The sequence below is a fragment of the Pavona decussata genome, unplaced genomic scaffold (assembly GCF_977016875.1).
Source record: "Pavona decussata unplaced genomic scaffold, jaPavDecu1.1 SCAFFOLD_262, whole genome shotgun sequence".
Taxonomy (NCBI): Eukaryota; Metazoa; Cnidaria; class Anthozoa; order Scleractinia; family Agariciidae; genus Pavona; species Pavona decussata.
The window spans coordinates 827,937-845,000 of record NW_028145665.1 but is presented as its reverse complement, the minus strand read 5'-3'; the positions used below and the strand labels follow the sequence as shown (position 1 = coordinate 845,000).

General features: G+C 38.0%; 1 protein-coding gene, 1 long non-coding RNA gene and 1 pseudogene across 3 annotated transcripts in view; 1 reads left to right on the top strand and 2 right to left on the bottom strand.

The window, feature by feature from the left end:
• LOC146456029 (uncharacterized) overlaps positions 1–11,336 on the bottom strand; it is a 19,676-nt gene extending 8,340 nt beyond the window's left edge. The window contains exons 1-4 of the long non-coding RNA XR_014858904.1: positions 11,022–11,336; positions 2,987–3,181; positions 2,242–2,327; positions 1,478–1,549 (exon numbers count right to left, since the gene is read on the bottom strand). This is a non-coding gene — a long non-coding RNA (uncharacterized LOC146456029). The remainder of the gene's footprint in view (positions 1–1,477; positions 1,550–2,241; positions 2,328–2,986; positions 3,182–11,021) is intronic.
• LOC146456030 (uncharacterized) lies at positions 4,233–6,465 on the top strand (annotated as a pseudogene). The gene is made up of 2 exons (XR_014858900.1): positions 4,233–4,308; positions 5,114–6,465. The product of XR_014858900.1 is annotated as an uncharacterized LOC146456030 (transcript).
• Positions 11,337–14,541: 3,205 nt separating the features above from the next.
• On the bottom strand, positions 14,542–15,543 carry LOC146456028 (uncharacterized). Its single transcript, XM_085093637.1, has 2 exons — positions 15,262–15,543; positions 14,542–15,129 (listed from the first exon to the last, which is right to left on the bottom strand). The coding sequence occupies exons 1-2, from the start codon at positions 15,541–15,543 to the stop codon at positions 14,542–14,544; spliced, it is 870 nt and encodes a 289-aa protein (XP_084949763.1).
• Positions 15,544–17,064: the final 1,521 nt, after the last annotated feature.

The following is a 17,064-nucleotide window of genomic DNA, read 5'->3' as shown; positions in this document are numbered from 1 at the left end:
CACAGAAAAGGCTTACGATGTGTGAGATTAGGGAACATTTATCATGTTTTCTTCAAGACGATATGGCGTAGATGTTTGAAACTTGGCAGTTTTAAACTGCATGAGAAAAGGAAACTTTACACCGCAGTGCGCAACAGAGAGTGCCTTAGAACGCGAGTGAGTGGACCTTACTTTCCATGAAGGTAAATTTTGTGAAATTTCGCTCTTAAAACAGTTCAAAACAAAACTACAATGCGCACTGCGGTGAAAAGATGTGTTTTTGTGCATTTTAATTGTGTCCCAAATTTTAAATGAAAATAATAAATTCCCGTTTGTATTTGATTGATTTCAGAAAATTTCTTGTGAATGACAGCACCCTTAAATTCTTAAAATTCCAGACATTCCATTAAATATTTCTTTTTAAAAAATATTTTTTTGGAATCTGTATGGATTGATGAATTAGTGGTATTAAAATGATGTCTGTATCTTAAATACTGGCTCAGAAACAATGCTTTTAATTAGTGTCAAAATTCAACAAATTAGCCTCCCGGAATACCTTAAAATCTTCAAAATTGCAAGATTTTACGATTTTTTAGATCACATAACAACAACAATAACAACCGGTTACCTTTAAAAATTTCAAAATGGCTTGCAAATCCTGGCGGTAAGAGGTTAAAGCCAATCGAAGAAATTTCTCAGGAAGAGCTTCATGCCTGCCTTTATGTTTTTACGAATTTACGAGGACTTCACAGATATCACATGGTTCATCTATGAAATCTGTACGAGCGGCGGCCAAAATGTTCGTTTCCATCGCTCGGCACCACTCAGCAAAACATTTGCACTAAAGTGCACAGCTCTTACGCTTCTCAAATAAGCTTGAAGTTTAAAAACTTGCACTGAATGCTTGTCTCAGTGAGGTTGTACCTCGTACACTTGGACATGCCTGAAGTGTTTTAAATCGTCCGCGAGGAATTCAGTTCAGCATGATAAAAGCCGTCCTTGCCCTGATCTCTTCCTTCACTCGGCACCACACAGCAGAACATTTGCTCAAATGTGCACAACTATTATGCTTCACGATGAGCTGGAACTTCAAAAGCACTTGAATGCTAGTCTCGGAAAGGTTATAATTCGTACATTTAAACGTTTCTTGAATTTTTGGATGTCTGACTGTGTCCGATTTTCTTCGCTTTCGATTTTTCATTCAACTCTGTTTGTAAAGCGCTGCAGGTGTCATGTGATCATTAGGTTTCGCGCGCTTTGGTCGGAGGTTGCCTCAACATCCGGTCGTTTAAATTTGAAAGAAAGTTTTTCTAAAAATATAAAAATTCGGTAAACTTCAACAGCAATGTCCAAACGCAAAGAATTTAATGAAACAATTATTCCATTCGCGCTTGTTGGATATGAGATTAGTTATAGCCAACTGGGCGCTTCGCGCCTCGTTGGCTATTTACCATCTCATATCCAACGCGCGCTCATAGAATAATTGTTAATTATTTACCATGTTTTTATCATCTGAGTTGGTTGATCCTTGAGTCGCACCGTCAGATGGTGTATCATCATGATCTGTAGTCTAATAGGAGAACATGAAAGTTTAATACCGTATTCAAATAACAAAACAATGTGGCAGTGTGCTGTTATGTTAAAATCATAAGGGTCAGTAGATTAATTTGTTTATCTGATTTGTTATTGAAAGATGTTACAGTTAGTAACAGTTATTATTATAAAGAATTAGCTGAAACTATAATTTGAAATGAATAATTTATTTTAGAGCAATGCCATATGTAGTGTTTTGGAGAATTCAGACACATTTCTAATATAAGGCAACCAGATTTGTTTCATTTTTTATTATGTCAAGTTCAATAGTATACATCAATTATAATATGGTGAATAAGTGTGAGGATTTAGTTTTTACTAATTTAATAATGGCGCTTCTCCTGGAGTGGATGGATCTAAGTTCCCAATTTTTTTCGAAGTCAACAGGTGAAAAGCCAGGAAAAGGTCTATTGTACCATCATCAACAAGATTTTCATTATCAAGAGATGCTTTATTTAACCTTTGGAACACTGGTACATTCACTGTTTTTAAAACGATAGGTCAGGTTATTTTGAAGGGCAACTGGTATAAGAAAGGCCCTTTCTATAATAGGTATGGTTTAGAAAGTATGATTTTGTGTTAGTGGCTTTTGTCATGTGTATGTTTTTCTTATTATTGGCAGTCTGAGATTAAAATCCCTTATGGGTTTTATGGAATGATGTTACCTACCTCATCATCACTGTCAAATTCTGTGAGTCATAATTGAATAGGGAGAGCTAAGCGAAGAATGTGTGATTTTCCACGTGAGTAAATGCCTAGAAAAGTAAAATGTCAAAACAGAGATTGTAAAATATATACTTTATGCAGTTTAATGTAGAGTTTGAAGGAGCAGCATAAAAAGGAAGTCATGTCATCTAACTGGCAGGGATGTGTGTTATTATTCCAGGGTAGTGCATATTCTGTTTTTAATAACTTTCCAGCGGGCAAGTGAATTATTTCAGGGATTTCAAATTGTAATCAATCCTACCGATCTGAAATTTTTAACAGCTGTTAAAGAGAGGCTGTAAAACTTACTTTGTTTGCAACCCAAGGAATTATGTTTCTGTTTTGAGTGGTGGTCCAGCAAATAGGATAAATATATAAAATGCATGATAATTATTATAATTGGATATCATTGTTGTACAATTATGCATGATGTTTGCTTTGTAGTAATATGTGGTATACTAATATGTTACTTATATCCAAAAGGTGAAAGATGTTTTTCCTAGTTACTGTAGAAAATTATTTTTAAAATCAAGAAAATGAATTCAGGAGAGGCTACAAGTATTTCTAACCCTGTTATGGGGTCTGATTTAAGAGTTGACTTGTAAAGTGGTGTTTGATTATGTGAGACTTAATGTCCTATCTATGCCACTTGATTGGTTAAAAAATGTGATGTATACTTAATTAATTACCTAATGATGTAATTAATTACCTCCTATCAATGCGTCAGTTGGGTTCTTTTCACAAATGTCCTTTTCCCGTGAGTCGTGGATTTTTTCAAATGTTTCCAGGGCTTCTTCAGTCAACGTATATTCTGTGCGATTGACAGTAACTGCCTTCAGTTTGCCTTTATCTTCGATTTGGTAGGTCATCTCGCCATGAATATACAAGTCCGCTAAAAAATCAACTGGTAAAATGCATTTTGGATTGAGATTTAAAAATGGCATAATAATGTTGTTGGTAATACTGGGCAGTATGCTTTGTGATAAATTGTCAGTTAAATGTGTTCTATTAGCCTTCTAAAATAGTACTTAGTATATAACTAAAGTGAATTATAGCTAAATACTAAAATATTTTCAAAAACAGTGCAGCTTATTGAGTTGAGTTTGAAAATGAAATGACGATAAGTCAATTTGATCATAGCATAATTGAAAAGATTGTGTTGAAATGTAAAATTTTAAAACATGGCAAAGCTATATTTAAGCAATAATATAGCTGAATTGTGGGCAAGCAAGATGAAGTTGTCTCATTGGGATTTGAAGCGATGGTATGATTTGATTATTTTAAACAAATGTAGAGGATGATAATAATAAGAAAATTCTTTTTACAGATGGCCTATGTCACATAATGTGGTTTTCAATAGGGCACTGCATTAAAAAAAATAAAATAAAATATTAAAAATGGATGAACTAAAATATGTCACACTAAGAAAAACTTATTGAGATTTCAAATTTTTAAGTAATGAAATTTTAAAAGCATCAAAAGGTAAACATCTCATGTCTTCTGGAAGGAAGGCTAGTCAGTCGATGCACTAATTAAGGATCTGTGTGGGTAGTCCCCAGTTCGTATTTGATCTGATAGATCTAATAAATACGGTGGCCCACAACTGTCACATCAAATACAAATTCCCCACATCAAAATCAAATTTACCGCATCAAAATCAAATTCGCCACAACAAACACAAATTCGCCACAACAAAAACAAATTCCCCACATCAAAGTCAAACTTACCACATCAAACACAAATTCGCCACAACAAAAGCAAAATCGTCACTACAAAAGCAAATTCACCACATCAAAAACGAACTTGTCACATCAAAAACAAACTTGTCACAGCAAAAACTTATTCCTCACATCAAAATCAAAAACATCGATTCAGCGGTCAATGAGCGAAAGCTATCTCCAGTTTTCACTCGGCCTTCACCCGACCGCCATTTTGTTCTTGCACATGGTACTGTTATCTTGCTCGGGATGTATTGCAGCAATTGTGGGAGAAGTGTAGAGAACTGCAACTTTTGTGCCAATTGCAGAAAAGGTAAGTCGTTGTGGTAAGCCAGTGGCGAATGAACAGTTCAGCTAGGTGTACGAAAGTCACGAAAGGTTGACTTTATAACTCAAATCAGAGGGCGTGGGTTAGAGGGATATAATCTCACGCCTTTGTGCATGGGTCATCACACCCAGCTCGTAAGATTTCTGCACAGCCCCACACATTTATTGTGCATACATATTTGGACTCTATTCATATTAAGTATATCCATAAAGTGGTATGAGATTGCTTCATGACACATAGGCTGTGCTGGCTGTGCGGAAATCTTACCCCATTTTTAGCTATTTAACAGCCTTAACATCCCCTAGTTATAAACGAAAAAAGCGATCCCCTTGTTTTAAAGGAAAAAAGTGATTGAAGTAGAAGAAGAATTCATGATTATATTAATGCTTTCTAGCCTGAAGCTCACTAAAGAGGAAATTTCAGTAATAATAATAGCATTGTTGAAAGTCAGAATATGCTCCACATATTGAATACAAAGCCTTACAGAAAAAAATTATGAAGTAATTCATAAGGAAAAATGGCAAACTACTTCCAGTCATCCATACCTTTTAACATGCTGTAAGTCTTAATATCTCCCTTCAATGCCATAGATAAGCACTTTTTGTCATAAAATTAAATTAAGTCTGTTTTATGAGTTGTTTGCATCAGAGAGTGTACATGTATGTATCTTTCTACTGTTAGTATTTCTTCTTCTCTTTTTTAGTTGAGATTGATTGACTGTATGATAAATCAAGAACAGTTGGTAATCTTAATTATATTTCTGATAAGTTATTAAAATCATGACTTTCAGGAGTTTACCCATCATCAGACAGCTCAGACAGTGACTGTGAAGGGGATGGAAGCTTTGAAGAAGAAGAAGAAATTCTGAAGTACTACTTCCACCGTGGGTTTAGCTACCAAGAAATCCTCCATTTCCTTAGTGATCGTCATCAGTGCCAAATAAGTTACAGTACTCTTTTAAGAAAGTTAAAGAAATATCGTTTGTTTAGGCGTGGTGTTACAAAACAAGAATCATTCAGTGATACCTTTTTGAAGGTACAGAGGCGTATGAGTGAACTTATTGATGGTCCTTGCTCAGCACATGGGTATCGTGCAATGTGGCACACCCTCGAAATGGAGGGACTCCGCATTCCTAGAGTAATTGTTCAGGACCTTTTAAAGGAGATGGATCCGGAAGGGACTGAATTGAGAAGAAAGCATCGCTTAAAGAGAAGAGAGTATCAGAATCCTGGGCCCAACTACTCATGGCATATTGATGGCTACGACAAACTTAAGTGTTGGGGTTTTCCTATCCATGGTGCAATTGATGGTTTTAGCCGTAAGATTTTGTGGCTGGAAATTACTCGTTCCAATAACTCACCAAACAAAATAGCCACTTTTTATGCAAGAACAGTTTCAGAATTGGGGGGTTGTCCAGTAGAACTGATTACAGATTTGGGGATTGAAAATGGACTTGCAGCAGCAATGCAATCTTTCTTCCGTGATAATCCTGAAGCACATCGATATGTCTCTTCCCCAAGGAATCAAAGAATTGAGGGCTGGTGGTCGTATTATTCAAAGAATTGTTGTGCATGGTGGAGGAATTTTTTTAGTGACTTATAGTTTCAGGGTATTGTGGACACTACATCTGATTTAAGTATGGAATGCCTGTGGTATTGTTTTAGCAATGTACTGCAAAAAGAACTTGATTCTGTGAAAGAGCACTGGAACACACATAGAATTCAAAAATCAAGAAATAACACTGTACCAGGATGTCCAGATTCTCTTTTTTTCTTACCTGACCTTCATGGTGCAAGGGATTGCCTAATTGAAGTACCTGCTGCCCAAGTTGAATTTGGTGCACAGTATATAACTGAACATTTGGATAGCCCTGACAATGATCACCAGGAATACTTAGAGTATGCCAGAAGTAGTCTTTCAATGCCTTTGCCAGGCGAATGGGAAGAAGCACTTGAAATGTACAAAAAATTAATGCATGTTGCCCTTCATGGATATTCTTCATAGTTTTGTCTATGTTCATCAAGAAAACCAAGAACTTGTGCACGTAAAAAATCAACCTGCTGTCAATCTCACGGCTGTAATGGCTCTGAACAAAACACCCTCTTGAGCTGTAGGCTTTCAAAGTAATTGATTTCAATAAGAGCAGTATTCAGCGAATGTTGAAAGTAATATTCTGTAATTAATTTGTTTTTGCATTACTATGCCCTGTGATTGGCTAAAAAAATCTTGTGCTACTTTCTCAACCAATCAAACTAAAACCACATGTGTTTGCTTGGAGCTCTAGTTGACTAATTAGATAGTTTGTCTTTGTTTTGATTCGCAAGTTGTTGCCCTTAGTAATTAGTTTGTATTAGGTTCTACAATGCACTTATTGAAAACTGCTCTACCTTGTCATCCTCTTACTGCTGATAAGTTTGGCAGTTGGAAATTATTATCGAAAAGACCAGAACAGATACATGTAATTATGATGAGTTGTTTAAATGAATTGAATAAAAGATCAGCAGACATCCAGTATTTTGCTACAAAGCCTATAGTTGGTGGCTTGAAGTTTACAAACATAAACAATTTTTGATGTATTTCCAAAGTAGTCTCTTTTTTCCCCCATATCTTGGTGTTGGAGAAAGATACAGTCAAAATACAGTTTGTTACATGTACAGTAGTATGTACATACCAGACTCTGAACAGGTATTCACTTGAAGACGTAGCATTACTTTTTCAGTTTAAGTGATTAATGCACTTCTGGAGCAATAAACTTTTAAGTAACCACCTACACTCCCTGAGCGCGTAAATAAACCAATTCATAAACTGCTTGGCATGAAAATTTTTCAACTGAAGGGGGAGCGTGAAAATCTGCTAGTATCACTATTTGTGATATGATATTAACACTCCCCTTAAGCCTTGGCCATACATATACCATATCACCCAACACTGAAGTACATAACTTTGTCCGATGATGTCATAAGACGAAGCTTCTTGATCCACGAAAAAACGTTTTTTATGCATATGAAAGTGTTCAACATTGTTGCACAGGCTGCCAAACAAACTAAATTGTCTGGACCTGCGTCCCAATTTTATTCAAGGCAACGGCAGCTTTACCTGATGTCATTCAACAGGTTAACCAACAACAGCAACAACAACAAAACTTTAATTATTTCAAGTGTCAATCCAACCTTAAAACCACTCTACTAAAGATTATGGGCCTGCAAGCAAAAATTATCTGCAAGAATTTAAATGTTAAGAATGGAAATGTCTACTCTGCGACCATAACCTTAACTAACACAGTTGAAGGTCTCCATAACCTTAACTAACACAGTTGAAGGTCTCCATGACCTTAACTAACACAAGCATAATTATCATTGCACCTTCAAAGGCATTTATGACCACTATTGTATGAAACACACACAAAAAGGTGTGTACCAATGGACTTAGCTAGAAACTAAGAATTGCTGAAGGTCTCTATGGCCTCGAAAATGATTGGCCCTTGCAGTAGGCTAGAAGGAAAGTTTGGCGAAATTGTTCTGTGTCGCCCATGTGAGACACTGGTAGAGTTAACTCCCTTCCACATGCTGCAACACACGGGAAGCAAATACTGTGCTTGGGGTTACGATCAAAACAATCCTGGTCAAAGTTAACATTAATTGTGAGGGGATCACCTTTGAGGGGTCGGTGTCTTTGGCCAGTTAGCCAGCCCAAGACACCGGCCACAGAGATATCTGCTGTTTGAAATTCTTTTGCTTGTTGTCTGTCACTTCCCCTGTCTCCGCTGTCTTCATAATTCCAAGTAAGAGCCTCAGAATATCCACTGATCTTCTTTTCATCTTCCAAAGATATCAAAAAGTCCTGAAAGCTATCCATCGCAGACTCCTCAACTTCCCGTCTGGTTGATCCCTCCACAGCATAACGTGGTTTCATAAGGAAAAACACATAGTTTGCATCAACATCCTTTGCTTGCCCCATGACAAAAAGTGGCTTACATATTTCCGGGTTTTGCTTTATTACATCAGCAAGCCCATAAAGCTCCAGCCCTCTCATGAATTCAGATAAATACAGTTGTCGTCTGGTGACAAGACTAATCAGAATGGATCCTGTGATGTCACTGATGTGCTCTTGGTCAATAACACCAGTGTAACCATGCTCTACAATTGTGTCACGATGGTTATCCAAGTCATTTTGGATATTTTCGAGGATCATCTTCTCCTGTGGCGTAATGTGCTCTAAATTCAAACTCTTGAAGTCAGTCTCTGGGTTGACCATACCGTCATAAACACATCCCTGTAAAACACAAGGCGATGGACCCCCTTGAGCAAGGCTTACAGCAGCAATTTCTCCACAAGACTGGAAGTATCCGTTCTGTACATTGTAGGTTGAATCCACAGGACTACCACCAGGAAACATAATATTTCCCATGTCTGCTACAGCTTTTGCTACGAACTCTTTAACCATGGCGCCACTGTCTATCCCATCTTCACCTGTGAAATGGACTCTTAAAACTTTGTTTTGCCTGGTTCTCAATGATTCACGTCGCCAGAGATTTAGGCATCTTGTTAAATGGGAAACCCTTCGTACCACAATGAAGAATTGACCTGTGTCATCAACTCTTTGGCTAATTTCTCTAACAACACCGACATGGTCAGTAATTGCTACTTGAGTATGTTGTCCAGCACTCTTCTCTTGTTCTAACAGGCTGGAATTCTCATCGTGTGATAGTACTTGTAGATTGTCACTGTTTTCAGTAACTATTGCTACTTCCACAACTTGGTTCAGCTCGTTATCTAATTCTCTTGCAATCTGCTCATCCAGTTTCATTTGTTCGTCAGGTATAGTTACAGTAACAATTGGGTCACTCTCAAGCTTGGAACATTTTGGGAAACGGGACATGCTGTCATCATCACTGTCATCAGCACCCATGAGAGTGTTGTCGTAGTCTTCATTTGTGCATAGATATAAATAGATTCTATTATAGTCTTTCCCCACTTCCTCCTGGTATCACTTTAAGGTAAACAGTTCACTAGTCCCAGGTAGAAAAAGAACCTTCTGCCCATCTTCATAAAGAAGGAGATAGGTTTGGTTCTCGTCATAGAAGTTACTATAATAAGCCTTCCATTTCTCTTCTGCTTTTTGGCGAATCAGTGAAGATTTTGCAGAATTTGAAATCCGCAAGGCTACCTTCTTTCCTCTTTTCGGTTTGAGAACACTTTCTTTTTCATTCCACTCAAGCAAACCAATATAGATAAGCACTTCCTTATCTACTGTTGAGGTCTTACTACTTTTTGCCTTCCCACCTTTGACTTTAGAAAACCATTGCTTGCCTTTAGCTGCCTTATACTCTGTGAAGGTCTTGATAGATTTGCTGGACTTAACAGAACTTGCTTCCTGTGCACTAGTGGAGGTGCTTGGCCCTGGATTCTCCTGGTTAACTCCTACACAAATTGAAAATTGAATTGTGAAGATTGAATACTTGTTTTATCAATTAGAATAAAGTTTAGGAAGGAGAGCATGCAAAGTTATCTTGTGGATTAACAGAATCCAAAAAGGATTACTTTGTTTCAGCAACATTTATAACCGAAAAAGAAAAACATCTCCCGTTTCAGGGCTGTCACTACGATTTCAAGCTGCCGGATATATTCAGTTAGTAGGTGGGGAATCAAAAAGATATGAAGTTCCTTTGGTCCTTTTTTCCTTTTGTTTCCAATAAAAGTAGCTGGGTGCCATGCTCTTAAGAGAGGAATTCCCGGACCCCTGGCCCCTTAAGTGACAGTACTGCTATGTGGAAGGAAAACAACACCCGGTACATTTTGCAATCCAGGATCTTCTCGACTAAGACATTAGCTTTTCAACTACAGTATCTCAAGAAAGGTAATATGTCCGTAACCAAAACAATACAAATGAAATGCTAACTACAATGATCAAACAATTTTGCTAGGACTCGCAACACTATTCCTTAGCTTTAACTTCGGGCTCTAAAGGCTACCGGGACTCCCCCTGTCCCCTGAAGCCCGTTTTTGACACGTGCATTTTGCTGCTACAAAATAGAGAGGTCAAACTATAAGTTCGGTCCCTTCGACCAACTACTTAGCTGTCTTTGACTTTCTCGACTGCCACTTGCTTACCACAATGACTTACCTTTTCCGCAGTTGGCACAAAAGTTGCAGTTCTCTACACTTCTCCCGCAATTACTGCAATACATCCCGAGCAAGACAACAGTACCATGTGCAAGAACAAAATGGCGGTCGGGTGAAGGCCGAGTGAAAACTGGAGATAGCTTTCGTTCATTGACTGCTGACCGTTTAGTCGGTGTTTTTGATTTTGATGTGAGGATTTGTTTTTGCTGTGACAAATTTGTTTTTGATGTGACAAGTTCGTTTTTGATGTGACAAATTAGTTTTTGATGTGGTGAATTTGCTTTTTGCAGTGACGATTTTGCTTTTGTTGTGGCGAATTTGTGTTTGATGTGGTCAATTTGATTTTGATGTGGGGAATTTGTTTTTGATGTGAGAATTTGTATTTGATGTGACAGTTGTGGGCCACCGTAAATAAATTCCTTGGAGCGGGTGTTATGGCTGTGAAAGTCTAAGCCTCGAGTTATCATACGGTTTCTTTTACTCTCATTAATAAAATGACGATGAAAGAAAAAATGATAATTACAGTAATATTGTAGCAATGAAATTTAAAAGATGCTGACAGATGTAGAAACTTACCCAATTTCTCTTTGAATGTGGTCACTATTTCGTATTCGTCTGGAGCCAAAATGGATTCTCTGAGGGTGGCAAATACTGGTTTTGGGACATACCACAGAATACGAGTAGTAAATCCCTTGGCGTTGTTTGAGGCATCCTCTATCACTGGGAATGCTGTGTATGGTTCGGGTAAAGCCCATGAAGTTAAACAAGGTTATCTGCACACTGAAATTTGCATTGCCTGTGACTGTTGATGGAAAATAGCAAAGAATTAATTCAGGTCATAAATAATTACATGTATATTTTTTTATTTGTTGAGGGGGTATGTACAGTCTGTCAAAAGGTGAAAGTAGGTAAATTAAGTTATTTAACTTAATTAAAATAATAGTAATAATAATAATAATAATAATAGTAATAATAATAATAATAATAATAATAACAACAACAACAATAATAATAATTTATATAGCAGCGCAGTCATTTTTGGGTGTGGGAACACTCAGTTATTTGAATGCTCGTTTAAAGGCCGCCATTTTCAATACGCAGCTAGTAGACAATTGGCACCAGTGAAGGAGAAACGGGTGAGGGCCGTGTTTACCCTCCACCTCTTATTTTTTAAACCAATCGTCTTCTCCCTCGGAATCCTTTTTGGGCTTACCCCAAGCCTCTGTCAGCTTTTAATCATCCAAGATGGCAGCATATAGTATTTGTATCCTGTATCATAGCCTTTACTGCTTGCCCAGTAAAAATTATATGCCTGCTCCATGGGCTAACAATGTACAATATATTTTTTAAAACTTCTTTTTTCTCATTTCGTTCCTGTGTTTCTCTTTTTTTCTTATAATTGTTACTATTTCTATATTCTTAAAATCTATTTGATATTATGTAAATAATAAAAATCCTGATACTTCCGTGTATCTGAGACTTGCATCTTGTTTAATGAGTACATGTTCATTGTAGTGAAAAATGACATTAACTCATCAAACAAGCCAAGCGATCTATCCCCCATCAGCTAGAATCTCACCAAATTTATCCCATGTGCAGTGGGGTAGAATCATGGACTTTGGTGAGACACCACGAACAATCACGCGGTCTGCCACCAGCTCTAGGATTTCGGTGAGGTGTTCATGGAATGCAGATTTACAATGCCCTGTAAACAATAATGGAATGGATGGTCATTGATCAAGATGTCAGTTACTTGGGTACCTAAGTGTATATTATGTTGTCTTGTGGCTTAGGGCACAACCTAGGAAGCAAGAGATTACGAGTTTGAGTCCCGGGGTGACGGGGGAATTTTTTCTTTCTATTTTTTTTATTGGGGGGAGGGGGTGGGAGGGCTGTAAAAAAAAGGCCAACCATTCCAAATACAAAATTATTCAAGGAGCACAATTTTGTTGTGTCCAAGGGCTACAAATCTTTTTAAAGTGGCATAAGATGCAGAAAAAATGCCAGCGAGGTCCCTTAAGGCTTTGCGGCTTATATTTTGAGTCCTGAGCTAACCAAACACTGTATTCACGAGTTGGCTCACAGGAGCCTTTGATTTGATATAGAGGTCGAATTTTTTGTAATGCTCCGTAATCTCTTACCTTAGGCCTTGTCTATCAATTAATTCTTGTTCTTCAACATGAGACACTATAAAATAAAACCAAAAATATCCCAAACATATGTAACAAAAGGAAAATTACAGTGTAAAGCAACAAACATATATATCATCCCTTCTAACCTCAAAAAATAAGGAACAAATTAATGAACACGGCAATGGTGCATCACATTTTTGGGGCTCCTGGAGCTCAAATGATGAGTTTGACTGGTGACCTGTGCTCCATATACGGTTCCCCACTTTAGATGGGTAAAATTCAAGGTTGACTGATTTTAAAGAAATTATTGGGAATTCAGAGTACATTCATTCACAGCCGCATTTTAGATATAATTTATCATACCTGGAGTGGTTGGGGAACATCTTCTGGTCCCTTTTCTCTACTGCATCTGCTCTGGATTCCTTTTCCAGCGTTGTATTCATTGGAGCAGGAGTCATCTCCTTCAGCTTCTCTGCAGCACTTCTCAATTGCTCTTTAGTGGCGGTTAAGAACGTTTGAGACATTTCTTCTACATAATATAAAAATATAAGTGCAAAGATCATGTAATTTTTTCTCTCCACATAGTCATGGGGGCATGGTGGCCTGGTGGTTAGCAGATCAGGGTGAGTGTTAGGACAGACAACACACATAACTAAAGGAGTCCTATCAAACTCAAAAAATAGATTTTAACATGGCCTCATTTAGTTAACTCTTATTGTGTTGTTGCAGAAAATATTATGGATCCATACACCCCTCACCGAGGGTATTCCTACCAATTTCGCTTCATACTTTCTGTTTATGAGGTGGACTTGACAGAATTTCCAATGACCCCCCTCCCCCCCTCTGGTTTTGCTGTCACCACACATCCCTACTTTCTATAGCTATACAGACCAAAGTTTTATGAAACTCTGACATTCCGCACAATTGCCTCTCCGTTCCTAAATTTAGGGTGTCACTTTGACTTGCTCAACACCATCGGCATTCCGGCGCCTCGTCTCTCTTTGCAGATTAAAGTTGAAGTGAACAGCAGGAAGAATATGTCTGTAAATATATGTGCTATGCAATTTTTAATTTAGTTCCATATACCTATAAATATGTCTATCTTGTTCTATATTTGGTGGGCATGATGCTAGGATACAAAACATTTACACTAAAACAATACTAAAAATAAAGCCATTTAGCTGTATGTAGGTCACAGTTGTATCAGATATTATGTAAACAATACCTGCTGTACATCCCAACGTAAGAGAAGGCCATCATTTTGGGAGCAAAATGGTTTAAGACTGAATGGAACCCTTCCAAACAACTTGTTTGTGCAAAGGGTGATGCCTGCATGATTCCCTTTACCAGGCTGTTGCTCGTCAATGCACAAGATAGTTTCTCATGTGCAACAGACCCTAACAGGAATAAACAACAAATTCAAGCATGAGTCAGAAAATAGCTTTTGTACAGTTGTAATGATCTTCCTACTAACAGTATTTCTGTGATGGCATTGTTGCCTCTAGAAGATCTTCTAGTTTGAACAACACCAACTTATTACACTGGTTTCCTGGTTGGAGGGTATAGATTTTGACCATTATGGTCGGAAAATAGGTATGGTTTCCAAGGGAACCCCGAGAGGGTATAAACATTCCTTTGTTGGCCTTTATTTCTGTTGACTTCAGTCAGGTCTGACAATGGGTATGTCTCAAGAAGTTCAAACAGGAATGACTCCAAATAAACCAACTCGAGACGTTTAATTTCTTGACGGTTTACAAACAATATACTAAACCATGTGCTAATAAAGATGAATTCGAAAACCTTCATAGTAGACAAATTAGCATAATATCGGGATGCCCGTGCGCCACTGCTACAACAATTCGCACGAGCGAATTAGGCTAAATTAATTCACAACATCCTCCCCCCACGACGATAATAAGAAATCCTTAGTCTAGATATTAAGTAACTGATTTAAATTGAAAGTGTCACTGAGTCCACATGTGAAGTCTTTGTCTCGCTTCAATGGCAACCTTATTTTTAGAGGGTCGCTGAGGATCACTAGTCGTGTTGATATCTTCGAATTTCGACTCTTTATGATCAGACGCTGTGTCTTGCACTTCGAGCGGAAAAAGGAACTGCAAAGGACGTTGAATCCGGTTTCCATTGGCAAGTTTAACTTGAGGAGTACAACAGCAGCCATCTCTTCCTTCGATAAGCTTCTCCAGAAGAGCCAGCCTCCATCGACTTCTCGGAAGATTCTCTTGGAGTAGAACAACATCACCGATCTTGATAGAACTGTCTTTCCTTGCCGGGGGTCCTTTGAGTGATTGGCGATGAAATTCTCTCAGGTTCAGCAAATACTCTCTTCTCCATTGTGTCCAAAACGTTTTCATTGGTGATTCATAGTGCTTAATTCTCGCAAATGGAGGAATGAACAGAGGGTCAGCATCTTCTTTGTCCTGAACTAAATTGGGTAGAGTGGTAAGTCTGTTGCCACACAGGAAATGCGCCGGTGTTAAAGGCAGATTATCTTCAATGTCCGGGTATAAGTAAGTCAGCGGCCGACTATGTAACTATGTCAGGGAACGAGAGTAACAACCTGCCAAGGGACTTTTTGAGGCACCTCTTCACCGAACCAACGAGTAAAATCCTCCTCACCAGGGAGCTCTTTCAACGATAAACTGCCACTTTATTCCATGACTTGCCAAGTGTTTTTGCATTTTCTCTGCCTCCAGAATCTGATTAGACAGGGAAGTGAACCTCTTGCTACAGTCCTTGAAGTTTTTCACATTGTCTGAAATAAGTCTTTCTGGAACACCTCGTCTGCTCACAAATTTTCTGAAGGCTCGAATGAAAGACTCCGATGATAGATCCTCCACAACTTCTAAATGGACAGCTCGAACTACTGCACATGTGAATGAGGCAATATAGTCTTTGGTGGGACGTTTTTTCTCCAGTGGAGCTCTTGACGTACAAGGGGCCAGCATAATCAACACTGGTTGTACTAAATGCTTGACCTTCCGACACTCGTGATGTAGGTAATGGCGGAGAACTTACAGGTCGATATGGAGGTCCATCGGTCCTTCGACAGGTTACACATTTGTTACGAGGCTTCTAACGAAGTTGTGTGAGTGTTTCTCTGATCCCCTGTGAAGTACTTGTAAGTGTGCAGCTAGAGCAGTCAACCTTGTAAAATGCTCATTTCTGGGTAGTAATGCTGGAAATTTGGACTGATCATCCAAGGCTCGGTGTCTAATCTTCCTCAGCAACGAAGAACAATGTTGTCATCAAGATATAAGTGCAGCTGACCAAAAAAGGATGACGCAGATAGTTAATAATGACATCTCTGAAGATCTTGAATGGTGCATAGTAAGTCACAAGAACACGGCTGATCAATACAGAACATTCTCGCCTGAATGATTCCTGAATGTCCCTGTCTGGTAACAGCTGGGACAATGGCAGATCTTTTGGATTACACTGTGGTTGTGACTCATTGAGTGTACTAGGTGTTTGGACCCAGTCTTCAACAGCATATTGATGGGTCCAATGTATAGACTGGTTTGCATGTCCCTTTGTCTTTAAACGCGCTTTGATATTGAGGTCAAAGTTGTCAGCAACAATTCTGAAAAAAAAAAGTTTGAAATTAGGCCTGGTGGCTGAAAAATTATTAAAGCAATAATAACTCATGCTCTGAACACTGTAGAATTCCCTATCCTATAATTCCTTATCATATAAAATTATAAATGGCTGTTATCTCTTACAAAGAACAGGTGTATGATAAACTGTACAGTAAAAGCAACAACAAAAATTATTGAGTGAATGATTGGAGTACATAGACCACACATGACTTACAAAATTAATAGAAATAACCCTCACCTACATGTACATAATACTACTACGATACCAAACTTGAAAAATTAAAAAACAAAAGACATGTTTGCCCTCCAAGACCACAAAGATGAGAAATAATTTGATAGAGAGTAAGTTGCAGAGTAAATAAAATTTTAACACTTCAGTCTTCAGTAAGCTTACAGGAATTGAAAATGTGATATAATTTAAAAAAAGCAGTCATGCAAAACACAACTGCCGCGAGATATTTGCACAGTAATTTGTCAACATAGTTTACGCGTCTATTTCGTTTTATAGAAAAGAAAATAAGCGAACTCGACATCCAAGCAAAACAAGAAGGCTGACATAATAGAGTTGAGCTCAACTGATTAATTAAATCAATTCTCACCTGTACATCTTTTGTCCTTTGTAATTTTCCGTTTCTATAACCTCCGTAAATTTGTCTACCGATAGCTGACCGGGAACAGCTGACTTGTCTGCAATTAACATAGCACATCTCTCGAAGCCCTTCTGAGTGAAATTGCTGTAATCTTGAAGGGTATCCTTTGACACATCTACACGTAGAGCTTCACCATTTGATTCACAGCACTGCTTCTCCAAAACTTCAGAAAGCAATTTGTTTGCCTGGTGTTGACTTTCTACGTTATGCTTCGATGACA